General features: G+C 36.4%; 1 protein-coding gene across 1 annotated transcript; it reads right to left on the bottom strand.

The window, feature by feature from the left end:
- Positions 1-6,121: 6,121 nt before the first annotated feature.
- Positions 6,122-10,574, bottom strand: LOC132753202 (sericin 1-like). The gene is made up of 7 exons (XM_060743642.1): positions 10,464-10,574; positions 9,939-10,366; positions 9,462-9,651; positions 7,539-8,016; positions 7,297-7,494; positions 6,870-7,142; positions 6,122-6,699 (listed from the first exon to the last, which is right to left on the bottom strand). Exons 1-7 carry the CDS (start codon positions 10,572-10,574, stop codon positions 6,122-6,124), a joined length of 2,256 nt encoding a protein of 751 aa, XP_060599625.1.
- Between the last annotated feature and the right edge of the window lie 338 nt (positions 10,575-10,912).

The following is a 10,912-nucleotide window of genomic DNA, read 5'->3' as shown; positions in this document are numbered from 1 at the left end:
AAAGGAAACTGATGAATTTTTTTACCAAACATAATTTTCCAAATTTTTTTTATTTATTACTTCAGTCACGTTTAGTTATTAATAGTGGTTTACAATTTTACAACTTTATTAAAAACTTTTTCATAATATATAAAACATACCTAAGCTGTTTATATTAAAATTAAAAAACGAGAAAGAAATTAAATAAAATGTCTCCCTGGACATGCAGACTTCATTTCATACTCCCATTCTTTTGTGATTGTGAATAGATAAAAACGAAAATTTTAATTTTGTCATTTCATGAAAAAAATTGAAATAAATGAAAGTATGATAAAATACTGAGATTATTGAAAAGTCAAGGATCACCCAGGTATAAATAAAAAGATATAATCTCAGCGCGTAAATTTCTAATTTACTAGATTTGCGTAATGTCTCCCGGGTTATTGAACTTTTATTGAAATTGTTGAAGATTTTAATGTAAATTTGCATTCAACAATACTGAAGCATCTTGAGCAGAGGAAGTTTTTATCTGTAAGCAGGAAATAGGCTCTCAATTGTGATTTAATATTGCATTGTTGGTACTGCTCTCTTATCCAATATTTCACAATATGGGGTATTTTCTATGGATTATTTATGTCCCATTTGAATGAGCTATAGAAGGAGCCTCTGATAAATTGATAATCGCCATTCAAATCTTGTATCACAATTTTGTGTATTGCTATGGGAAGATATGTGTGTGGGGATCACTTCATTATTTTTCACTTGAGAACTTTATTATCGAATTTAATTAGTTTCGTAATTTTAATTAAAATGACCAAGAATAAAAAACGCAATGCAATTTTCTTGCTGATCCTTGAGAAAGATAAATTACTGTTTATGCACCGGTTACTTTGATGTTATTGTAATGTTTTCTCACAAATGTTGCCCAATTTCTACCTCTGTATAGAAATATGTTTGAGTCTTGCCAGGATTGCTGAATTCTTTAAAAGTAAGGAGGCTATTCAGCTATCATATGGTTTCATGTCTATATAATTAATCAATGCACCTGGATTTGTTAGCAATTTTGTGGGGATAAAAAAAATCACCATTCTATGACCAAGAACTGTAATGTGTAATGTGTGGACGTAAAATATGACCAAAATTGTGTAAAAACAGAAATAAATAAAGTAGTTACCTTGTAATTATTTCGCAACAGTTTTCCATATTTTAGTTTATTATCATGATTAATAGCAGCTATTATTATATACTTTGTCCTGTATGTCAGTCTTAAATACTTGTTATTGTTGTTTTTCTGGCATATTTTGTCTTATTGGTGGGATAATGTTGTATTTGTTTTATTATCCTTTTAAACTGCATTAATGACTTGCCTGACGGAATATAGAACCAGGGTCTGAGGTTATGAAAATATTTTCTATGCTCCAATTTAGATCTCCAGTATTTGATTGGTCAAAAACAAGCTCAGAATGTACACTGACCAATGAATATCCTGAGATTTGAGGCTGAACTCGTAAAATGTTTTATAACCCTAAGGAGGCTTACATGCTCACCTTCATAGATTTACCAGGCTCTATGCTGTCAGTTGATAAATTTTCATAAATTTGTATTTCAATGTAGAAATCCTGTAATCCTGATGTTGCAATTATTTTCCAAAAGCATTTGAAATTTACTACTAAATGTTCTTACTCTGCAACAACAGTAAGTAAATACAGTACATGCATTTGTTACTAACCTATAATATAGGACTGGCGTTAAGTTGTGTTACCTTGTGTTGCTTTTGTCATAAAATTATTATGAGTTTTGTCAAGAAATTTATGTTTCTGCTCCCACTTATGTGTATTTTGATGCTTTTAATATGAATTTTCTCAGTGTATGACAAATTATATCTGTATATAGTTACTTTATGTTTCTCTGTAGTTAATTAATGACTGCATTAATTCATAGTAGGTGTTTTACATTTACTAAAATAGGTATCGTAATAGCTGAATAATTTGATTATAATTTTTTTTATCTGTTCTGTTTTTAAATGCTGTTAATTGTCAGAAATATAACCTTGTGTTTTAAAATCCTCCCTTGTGCTTTACGTCATAAATGGAGATAATTTTGTGCAATTTTGATCACTGCGGTACTGCTTCTTTCTTCTTCGACCAAATGGGATATTTGCGATTAAAAAGTTTATAAAATGCAGGGAATTGGATAGAATGGGTCTATTTTTAGAGATAGGAGTGCCTGGGTAACCAACTGCTTTTATTTCCGCTTTTGCATGTTTAATTTCAAGAGTAGGGTTAAAGGTCATGGTAGCGAATCCATTTACAATGATTAACCGTTAAACATCTTAGATTATTTAAAGCAATATTGAATGAGGGGATCTACAATTGGAGACCATCTTCTATAATACAAAATCAATATTAGGATATGACAAGATTACTCTCGATTAGGCTTTATCTTACCGGATTTCCTGTGAACCACTAACACACTTTTCCGGTTCGTCGCAAGAGTGACGTAACTCAGCCGACTTTAATGATAACGTTTTTGGAGTTTTGCAGTAAAGCGGTTTTTTCTCTCACTGCAATGCTTTAAGTGGCTTTTCTTTTCCTATGCATTTGCATAAAAATATATGTCAATAAAATATGGAGGGAAAAAAAATGTCCCCATAGAAACTAAATGTATTTTGGGAAACATTGTAATACAACACAGGTGTTCTAATGCATTTTCATGCAAAGATTTTTTGTGAATGAAAACGTTTTATACTTTTGTTTGATGTCTTAAATAATTACTTAAAACTTAAAAAGGTACTATGTTTTTAAGGAGTTGGGGGGAGGGGGGGATGTCTTAATTTGTCACAGGTGAATTTATCCAGTTTGACAGTAAATTCAGTGAACTTGTAATAAAAAGGACCAAAAGATAACTAATATTGAATGAATTTATTTGAAAAAGAATTTGTAAAGCTCCTTTTAATTAACCTGCAGGTACAAATCTTGTTATCGTCAGAATAGAGCGTGCACACCTGTGCAGTCCTACTAGGCTGTGTATTGTTTGAATCTTAATTTTTGGTATTTAATACTGTGTTCCAAATTCAAAGCATGAGCAGATTAAGTCAGTGATGAGAATTGTTTTGCAAATCATTTGACTTGCAACTTAATGAGCTCAAATCCAACTCAGTACATTGAATATAGAAACTCCAGAACTTAGCAAATATGCTCTTCCCCAGGGTGCAATAATTGCAAAGTGTTGGTCTGTCCATTGTGAACAGTATTTTACCATGAAGTTATAATGGTATACCCCTGGTATGATGGTAAAACCCACATTTGCAGAGTTCCTGATAAAGTCTATATTTTAAGGGGAGTTTGACTCATAATGTGACCTTGTGGGGAAGTTTGGATCCATCTCCACATAAAAACTGTGACCTTAACAGTGTAATAAATGGTATGGCTTGCAACCAAATAAGAGAAAATCAGATCTTTGTGTCAACTTGGTATTGATACAAACTTTTATGAAACAAAAAGTTTACCTATTAATTAACTGAATAATCCTATGAGGGGCAGGTACAAGAAAAGTTACCTGGTTTAAATGCTTCAATAAGTGTACTTTTTGTATCTGATTCAGAATTTACATCATTGTCATCTTTCATCTATAGATAACTGACATTTTTTTTTTGCTATTTGTTTTTATTCATTTATTTATATATTATATAAATTTTATTTTAACTTGTAAAGGAAGGTCAGGGTTGTGTTCAGCTAAGAAAAGTAATTTTCATTGAATGCAAAGCGCCAACATAATGACTACAAATTGTTTTCCAAGTCCTGAGTTACTTTTGGGTCTGGTATTACATAGAATCTAGGAATTCTACAGCTTGAGTATTATTGTAATACAATAAACTGGTATATAAACTGTTGAATAATGAAGTGTGCTTGTAATAGTTACTTCCCTTATTCCATTATTTACTAACTTTACACTAATGCAAATCTATAGTTCTTTCAATAGGGTAAGAGCAGAAAATGTGAAAAATGGAATTCAATCATTCTCACTTTAATGATTCATAAGGGCGTTCTTCTCATTCTTTTATATTGGTCTTTATTTTTGTTATAAAAACTTGAAAATGAGATGAGTAAAGGCCAAATGAAATTTTTCAAAAAGAATTTAAAGTTTTAAGCAGTATTTGTTTAGGAATAATTTTGTTTGATATGTTTTGCATGCTTGTTTCAGAGGTAAATATCAAATTGTATTATTCCGAGATGTTAAATCTTGGGAAAGAATGGGCAATGTTTGAATAGCCATTATCATGGCACATAAAACCTGATGTTAATCAAAATGGTGGTTTGATTTTAATTTAAGAAAAACTTAACGATGAGCCGTGTTAACTTAAAAGTTGAATTATTGTGTTTCGAGTGGTTCGGCCATTGATAGGGGATTTCACATTTTGATCTGATAGATTGTCAATATTTGAATTCGAAAATAGCGCAGGTGATACGTTCAATATATTAAATGGAAAACCTGTTCTCTTTATATCTGTGATAATACTAGAAAAAAACTCATAAAATCAAGAAAAGGAATTATGGGTAATCCTTGCATGGAAGGCACTGATAACAATCATACTTTATAAGATGACCTTTAGACTTGAAAAATCTTTTTATCAATGAAACCATTTTTCGTGACAACTTTAATATTATGTAAGAACATTATTTTTTTTTTAGACCAACACTAAGGGGGTACTTTTTTTCCTCCTCTCTCTATATATTGTTTGTTTTAAATGTTTTGCACTATGGCTTCAGTATTTATTTTGAAAAATAGACCCATCTGTTACATGCATATTTGCATGTTTTCAGACCACATGCGTTGGTATGGGTGTATAAATTTCATTGTCACAATTCTTATGTACTTTGACCAACTTATATAAAGTCTTTTTACTATCTTGCTGGAAGAAGAATTAAGGCCCTGCCATGCCAAAAAAAGACGAGCTTTAATTGATTTGTCAGTTGTGTTTTTGAAAGAGCGTTTTTACGTGATCGTTTTTTATTGTTACTGGTGTGAAGAGAAGGACAAAAATTGCCAACAAAACATTATAAACTTCATGATTTATCTTAGCAAAAACTGTTCACCAAAGGAATTCAAGTGTTTATCGATCAACGTGTTTCCGCACTTCAAATAATTCAAGTCAAATTGCGGCCTGTAATCTGCAGGTAGAATTGATCTGTTGCAATAAGAGATATTAAGTGCTAATAATTGGTAATCAATTTATTTTACATAAAGCGCTGTTTCAGCAATTTGTTTCAAATGTAATGATTATATTTTCCAATAGAAGATGATCCTCGTCGATTTATTGGATCAATAATTTATTCATATTGCTATTATATAGATTGCGTAATTCACAATTGCAGAGAAAAAGTTGACATTGACCTCTGACAGGAAACTTAATATTATATTTTTCGATCAAAGGAAATTTGTTGTTTATTTGAAATATTCTATAAAGATAAAAAAATCTGCTATTTATCAAAACTGTTTATAATTTGGCTATTATAGATGTTCCTGTGAATTATTTTGATAAAGTAAATATTGATAATGTAAAGAGGCTTTGTTAGTATTGTTACCAAATAAATAGATAATCCGTTTTCGATTTCATTTTCTCTCTCTTTTGTTTTATAAACATTAAAACAAGAACAAGGGTGTCTAAAAATAACTATTGCCTGTAATAAAAGTAATTGTTTTTTTTAGCACTTATCATTCTTAATATCTTAAATGGACTTGTCCTTCTATGGATCTGGACTAGACCATTTATTGTTTCGGGTAAAATTTTGAAATATGTATTGGCTGAATAGCAAACTGTTTATTATTATGGGAAATAATGAGTAACAGACAAAAATTTTATTTGAACTCCATATTTTAACTCAAAATTTTCATGTTATTGTCAAGGAGTTTCTGAACTCCTTGTGTCTGAACTCATGGAGTCTGTACTCCTAGTGTCTCTTCTCCAAGTGTTTTTACTTTCCCTGTCTGTACTCCAAGTGTATGTACTCCCAGTGTCTGTTCTGCTAGTGTCTGTTCTCCTAGCATCTGTTCACCAGATGTCAGTACACCCAGTGTCTGTTCACCAGATGTCTGTACTCCCAGATGTCTGTATTCACAGATGTCTGTACTCCCAGTGTCTCTACTCCAAGTGTCTGTATTCCCAGTGTCTGTTCTCCCAGTGTCTGTACTCCCAGTGTCTGTACTCCAAGTGTCTGTACTCCAGCGTCTGTACTCCCAGTGTCTGTACTCCCAGTGTCTGTACTCCCAGTGTGTGTACTCCCAGATGTCTGTACTCCAAGTGTCTGTACTTCAAGTGTCTGTACTCCCAGTGTCTGTTCTCCCCAGTGTCTGTATTCTCAGATGTCTGTATTCCCAGTGTCTGAACTCCCAGTGTCTGTACTCCCAGATGTCTGTTCTCCAAGTGTCTGTACTCCCAGTGTCTGTACTCCCAGTGTATGTACTCCCAGTGTCTGTACTCGTCAGTGTCTGTACTCGTAGAGTCTGTACTCCCATTGTCTGTACTCCCAGTGTCTCTACTCCCAGTGTCTGTTATCCCAGTGTATGTACTCCCCGTTGTCTGTACTCCCAGATGTCTGTATTCCCAGATGTCTGTTCTCCCAGTGTCTCTACTCCCAGTGTCTGTACTCCCAGTGTCTGTACTCCCAGTGTCTGAACTCCCAGTGTCTGTACTCCAAGATGTCTGTTCTTCCAGTGTCTCTACCCTCAGTGTCTGTACACCCAGATATCTGTTCTCCCAGTGTCTCTACTCCCAGTGTCTGTTCTCCCAGAGTATGCACTCCCTGTGTGTACTCCCAGTGTCTGTTCTCCCAGATGTCTGTACTCCAAGATGTCTGTTCTCCCAGTATCTTATCTCCCAGTGTCTGTACTCCCAGTGTCTGTTCTCCCAGATGTCTGTTCTCCCAGTGTCTGTAGTCCCAGTGTCTCTACTCCAAGTGTCTGTATTCCCAGTGTCTGTTCTCCCAGTGTCTGTACTCCCCAGTGTCTGTACTCCAAGTGTCTGTACTCCCAGCGTCTGTACTCCCAGTGTCTGTACTCCCAGTGTCTGCACTCCCTGTGTATGTACTCACAGTGTCTGTTCTCCCAGATGTCTGTACTCCAAGATATCTGTTCTCCCTGTGTCTCTACTCCCAGTGTCTGTACTCCCAGTGTATGTACACCCCAATGTCTGTACTCCTAGTGTTTCTTTTCCAAGTGTATGTACTCCCAGATGTTTGTATACTCAGTGTCTGTTCTCCTAGAGTCTGTGCTCCCAGTGTCTGTACTCCCAAGTGTCTGTTCTCCAAGTTTCTGTACTCCCAGTGTCTGTGCTCCCAGTGTCTGTACTCTCAGTGTTTGTACCCCCAGTGTCTGTACTCCCAGTGTCTGTTCTCCTAGAGACTGTACTCCCAGTGTCTGTACTTCCAAGTTTCTGTACTCCCAGTGTCTGTACTCTCAGTATCTGTACTCCCAGTGTCTGTTCTCCCAGTGTTTGTACTCCCAGTGTCTGTTCTCCTAGAGACTGTACTCCCAGTGTCTGTACTTCCAAGTGTCTGTACTCCCAGTGTCTGTACTCTCAGTATCTGTACTCCCAGTGTCTGTTCTCCCAGTGTCTGTACTCCCATTATCTGTACTCCCAGTGTCTGTTCTCCCAGTGTCTGTACTCCCAGTGTCTGTACTCCCAGTGTCTGTTCTCCCAGTGTCTGTACTCCCAGTGTCTGTACTCCCAGTGTCTGTTCTCCCAGTATCTGTACTCCCAGTGTCTGTTCTCCAAGTGTCTGTACTCCCAGTGTCTGTACTCCCAGTGTCTGTACTCTCAGTATCTGTACTCCCAGTGTCTGATCTCCCAAGTTTCTTTGTACTCCCAGTCTCTGTACTCCCAGTGTCTGTACTCCCAGTGTCTGTACTCCCAGTGTGTGTACTCCCAGATGTCTGTACTCCAAGTGTCTGTACTCCCAGTGTCTGTACTCCCAGTGTCTGTACTCTCAGTGTCTGTACTCCCAGTGTCTGTACTCCCAGTATGTGTGCATCCAGTGTCTGTTCTCAAGATATATACACTTCCAATGTATGTACACCTAGTGTTTGTACTCCCAATGTCTGTACTCACCGTGTCTGTTCTCCCAGTGTCTGTACTCCAAGTATTTGTACTCCAGTGTCTGTTCTCAAAGTGTCTGTTCTCCAAGTTTCTGTTTTCCAAGTGTCTGTTCTCCAAATGTTTGTACATCTAATGTTTGTACACCAAAGTCTGTATCCTAGTGTTGTTTCCTAGATGTCTGTACTCCCAAGTGTCTGCTCTGCAAGTGTCTTATTTTTAAAAAGGCAGAAGTTATATCGTTATATAAAATCAAATGACACTTTAAATGACTATAAATATACTCTAATTGACTATCAAATAAAGATTTGGGCTTTGTATGGTATTTGTTAACATTTATTAACCAAAATTTATTACTTAATCTTGTAAAATTATAGTAAAGGGTGATAATTTCCATAACTTTGTTTGTTTAAAACATTTTATGTTCTGAAAACTAAACATTGCTTGTATAACCACAGTTTTTAAAGAGACTATAATAGAAAGCAGATATCCTTTTAAATCGCTACTATTTCGGTGTAGTTTGGATTTTGTTTCAACATTGGCAATTGTATATCATACCATTTAACAGGTTTTTGAATAAACATAATAAATCAGTACTTTTATGCCATTCAAAAAAATTTCTTAAAGTTACCTTGACATTGTCTTAAATGGAAAATGTTACAAGATGGAAAAATTCCATAAATTGTTTTATTATTCAGTGAGTTAAGACAGTTTTCCAATGACCTTGTTAGTTATGGTTATTACACAAGCTGTTGTATGAGTGAGCAAAGGGTTCAATGACCTAGGTTTTTCTCCTTACTAATAAATAAAACCTAGTCACAAGTCAATAATTTTGTACTTTCATTTATCTGTTTATATGTTGTAATATTATGGTCCGACTATTTTAACATACAGCAGCTAAGTGTTTGTAATTTTTATTAGACAGTATTTAATTAATGGCACATATTTATAGACATAAGATAAATTTCTCTTCTTTTTTTTTTTTTAAATCTGTATATTGTAAATTATTTCTCCTATATGTTTTATGTATAATTATATAAAGTCAAATTTTGTCTGCTTTTGGTCTAAAGATGTTTTACAAATATTTTAGGTTAGTTGAAGATGATAATTCATCTGAAAAATTATGCCTTCAGAGAGATTCAAACTAGAAAAAAGCAAAAGCTTGTACTACCAACTATCAGAATGCTCTAAGACAACTGAGTGAAATATTTTTTTCCATGAAGTTGTATTGATAGTATTCAAGATATATGAGCCCTGTCATGACAAAACCAACATGATGGGTTTGCAACCAGACAAAAATTTTATTTGAACTCCTTTTTTAAACTCAAATTTTTATGTAATTGTCAAGGAGTTTCTGAACACCTTGTGTCTGAACTCATGGAGACTGTACTCCTAGTGTCTCTTCTCCAAGTGTTTTTACTTTCCCTGTCTGTACTCCAAGTGTATGTACTCCCAGTGTCTGTTCTGCTAGTGTCTGTTCTCCCAGCGTCTGTTCACCAGATGTCAGTACACCCAGTGTCTGTACTCCCAGTGTCTGTTCTCCCAGTGTCTGTTTACAAGATGTCTGTACTCCCAGATGTCTGTATTCTCAGATGTCTGAACTCCCAGTGTCTGTACTCCCCAATGTCTGTACTCCCCAATGTCTGTACTCCCAGTGTCTGTACTCCCAGTGTCTGTACTCCCAGTTTCTGTACTCCCCAGTGTCTGTATTATCAGATGTTTGTACTCCCAGTGTCTGTTCCCTCAGTGTCTGTACTCCCAGTGTTTGTACTCCAAGATGTCTGTTCTCCCAGTGTCTGTACTTCAAGTGTCTGTACTCCCAGTGTATGTACTCCCCAGTGTTTGTACTCCCAGTGTCTGTACTCACCCGTGTCTGTATTCGTAGTGTCTGTACTCCAAGATGTCTGTGATCCCAGTGTCTGTACTCCCAGTTTCTCTACTCCCAGTGTCTGTAATGATCCCAGTGTATGTACTCCCCAATGTCTGTACTCCAAGATGTCTGTATTCCCGGATGTCTGTTCTCCCAGTGTCTGTACTCCCAGTGTCTGTACTCCCAGTGTCTGTACTCCCAGATGTCTGTTCTCCAGTGTCTGTACTCTTAGTGTCTGTACTCCAGGATATCTGTTCTCCCAGTGTCAGTACTCCCAGTGTTTCTACTCCTAGATGTCTGTTCTCCCAGTGTCTGTACTCCCTGTGTCTGTACTCCCAGTGTCTGTACTCCCAGTGTCTGTACTCCCAGATGTCTGTTCTCCCAGAGTCTGTTCTCCCAGTGTCTGTACTCCCAACTTGTATGTACTCCCCAATGTCTGTACTCCCTTATGTCTGTACCCCCAGATGTCTCTACTTCCAGTTTCTGTTCTCCCAGTGTCTGTACTCACAGTGTATGCACTACCTGTGTCTGTACTCCAAGTGTCTGTTCTCCCAGATGTCTGTACTCCAAGATGTCTGTTCTCCCAGTGCCTCTACTCCCAGTGTCTGTACTCCCAGTGTATGTACACCCCATGGTCTGTACTCCTAGTGTCTCTTTTCCAAGTGTTTGTACTCCCAGATGTCTGTATTCCCAGATGTTTGTTCTCCTAGTGTCTGTACTCCCAGTGTCTGTACTCCCAGTGTATGCACTCCCCGTGTCTGTACTCCAATTGTCTGTTCTCCAAGATGTCTGTACTCCCAGATGTCTGTACTCCCAGATGTCTGTTCTCCAAGTGTCTGTACTCCCAGTGTCTGTACTCCCAGTGTATGCACTCCCTGTGTCTGTACTCCCAGTGTTTGTTCTCCCAAATGTCTGTACTCCCAGATGTCTGTTCTCCTAGTGCCTCAACCCCAGTGTATGTACTCCCAGTG

This window comes from Ruditapes philippinarum, unplaced genomic scaffold (assembly GCF_026571515.1).
Source record: "Ruditapes philippinarum isolate M1 unplaced genomic scaffold, ASM2657151v2 ctg1351_1_1_1_1, whole genome shotgun sequence".
Taxonomy (NCBI): domain Eukaryota; kingdom Metazoa; phylum Mollusca; class Bivalvia; order Venerida; family Veneridae; genus Ruditapes; species Ruditapes philippinarum.
Note: the sequence above shows the minus strand (reverse complement) of the source record. Positions and strands in the feature narration are given on the sequence as shown.

What these genes read in the sequence shown, in the direction of transcription:
- LOC132753202 (XM_060743642.1), bottom strand. Translation starts at nt 10,574, where the DNA reads ATGGGGTGTACATACACTGGGAGTACAGACACTGGGAGTAGAGGCACT. An exon ending in CACTACGAATACAGACACGG is followed by an intron (nt 9,652 to 9,938) that starts GTGAGTACAGAC and finishes CTGAGAATACAG; the next exon opens with ACATCTGGGAGTACAGACAT. An exon ending in TGGGAGCACAGACACTGGGA is followed by an intron (nt 7,143 to 7,296) that starts GTACAGAAACTT and finishes ATACACTGGGAG; the next exon opens with TACAGACACTGGGAGTAGAG.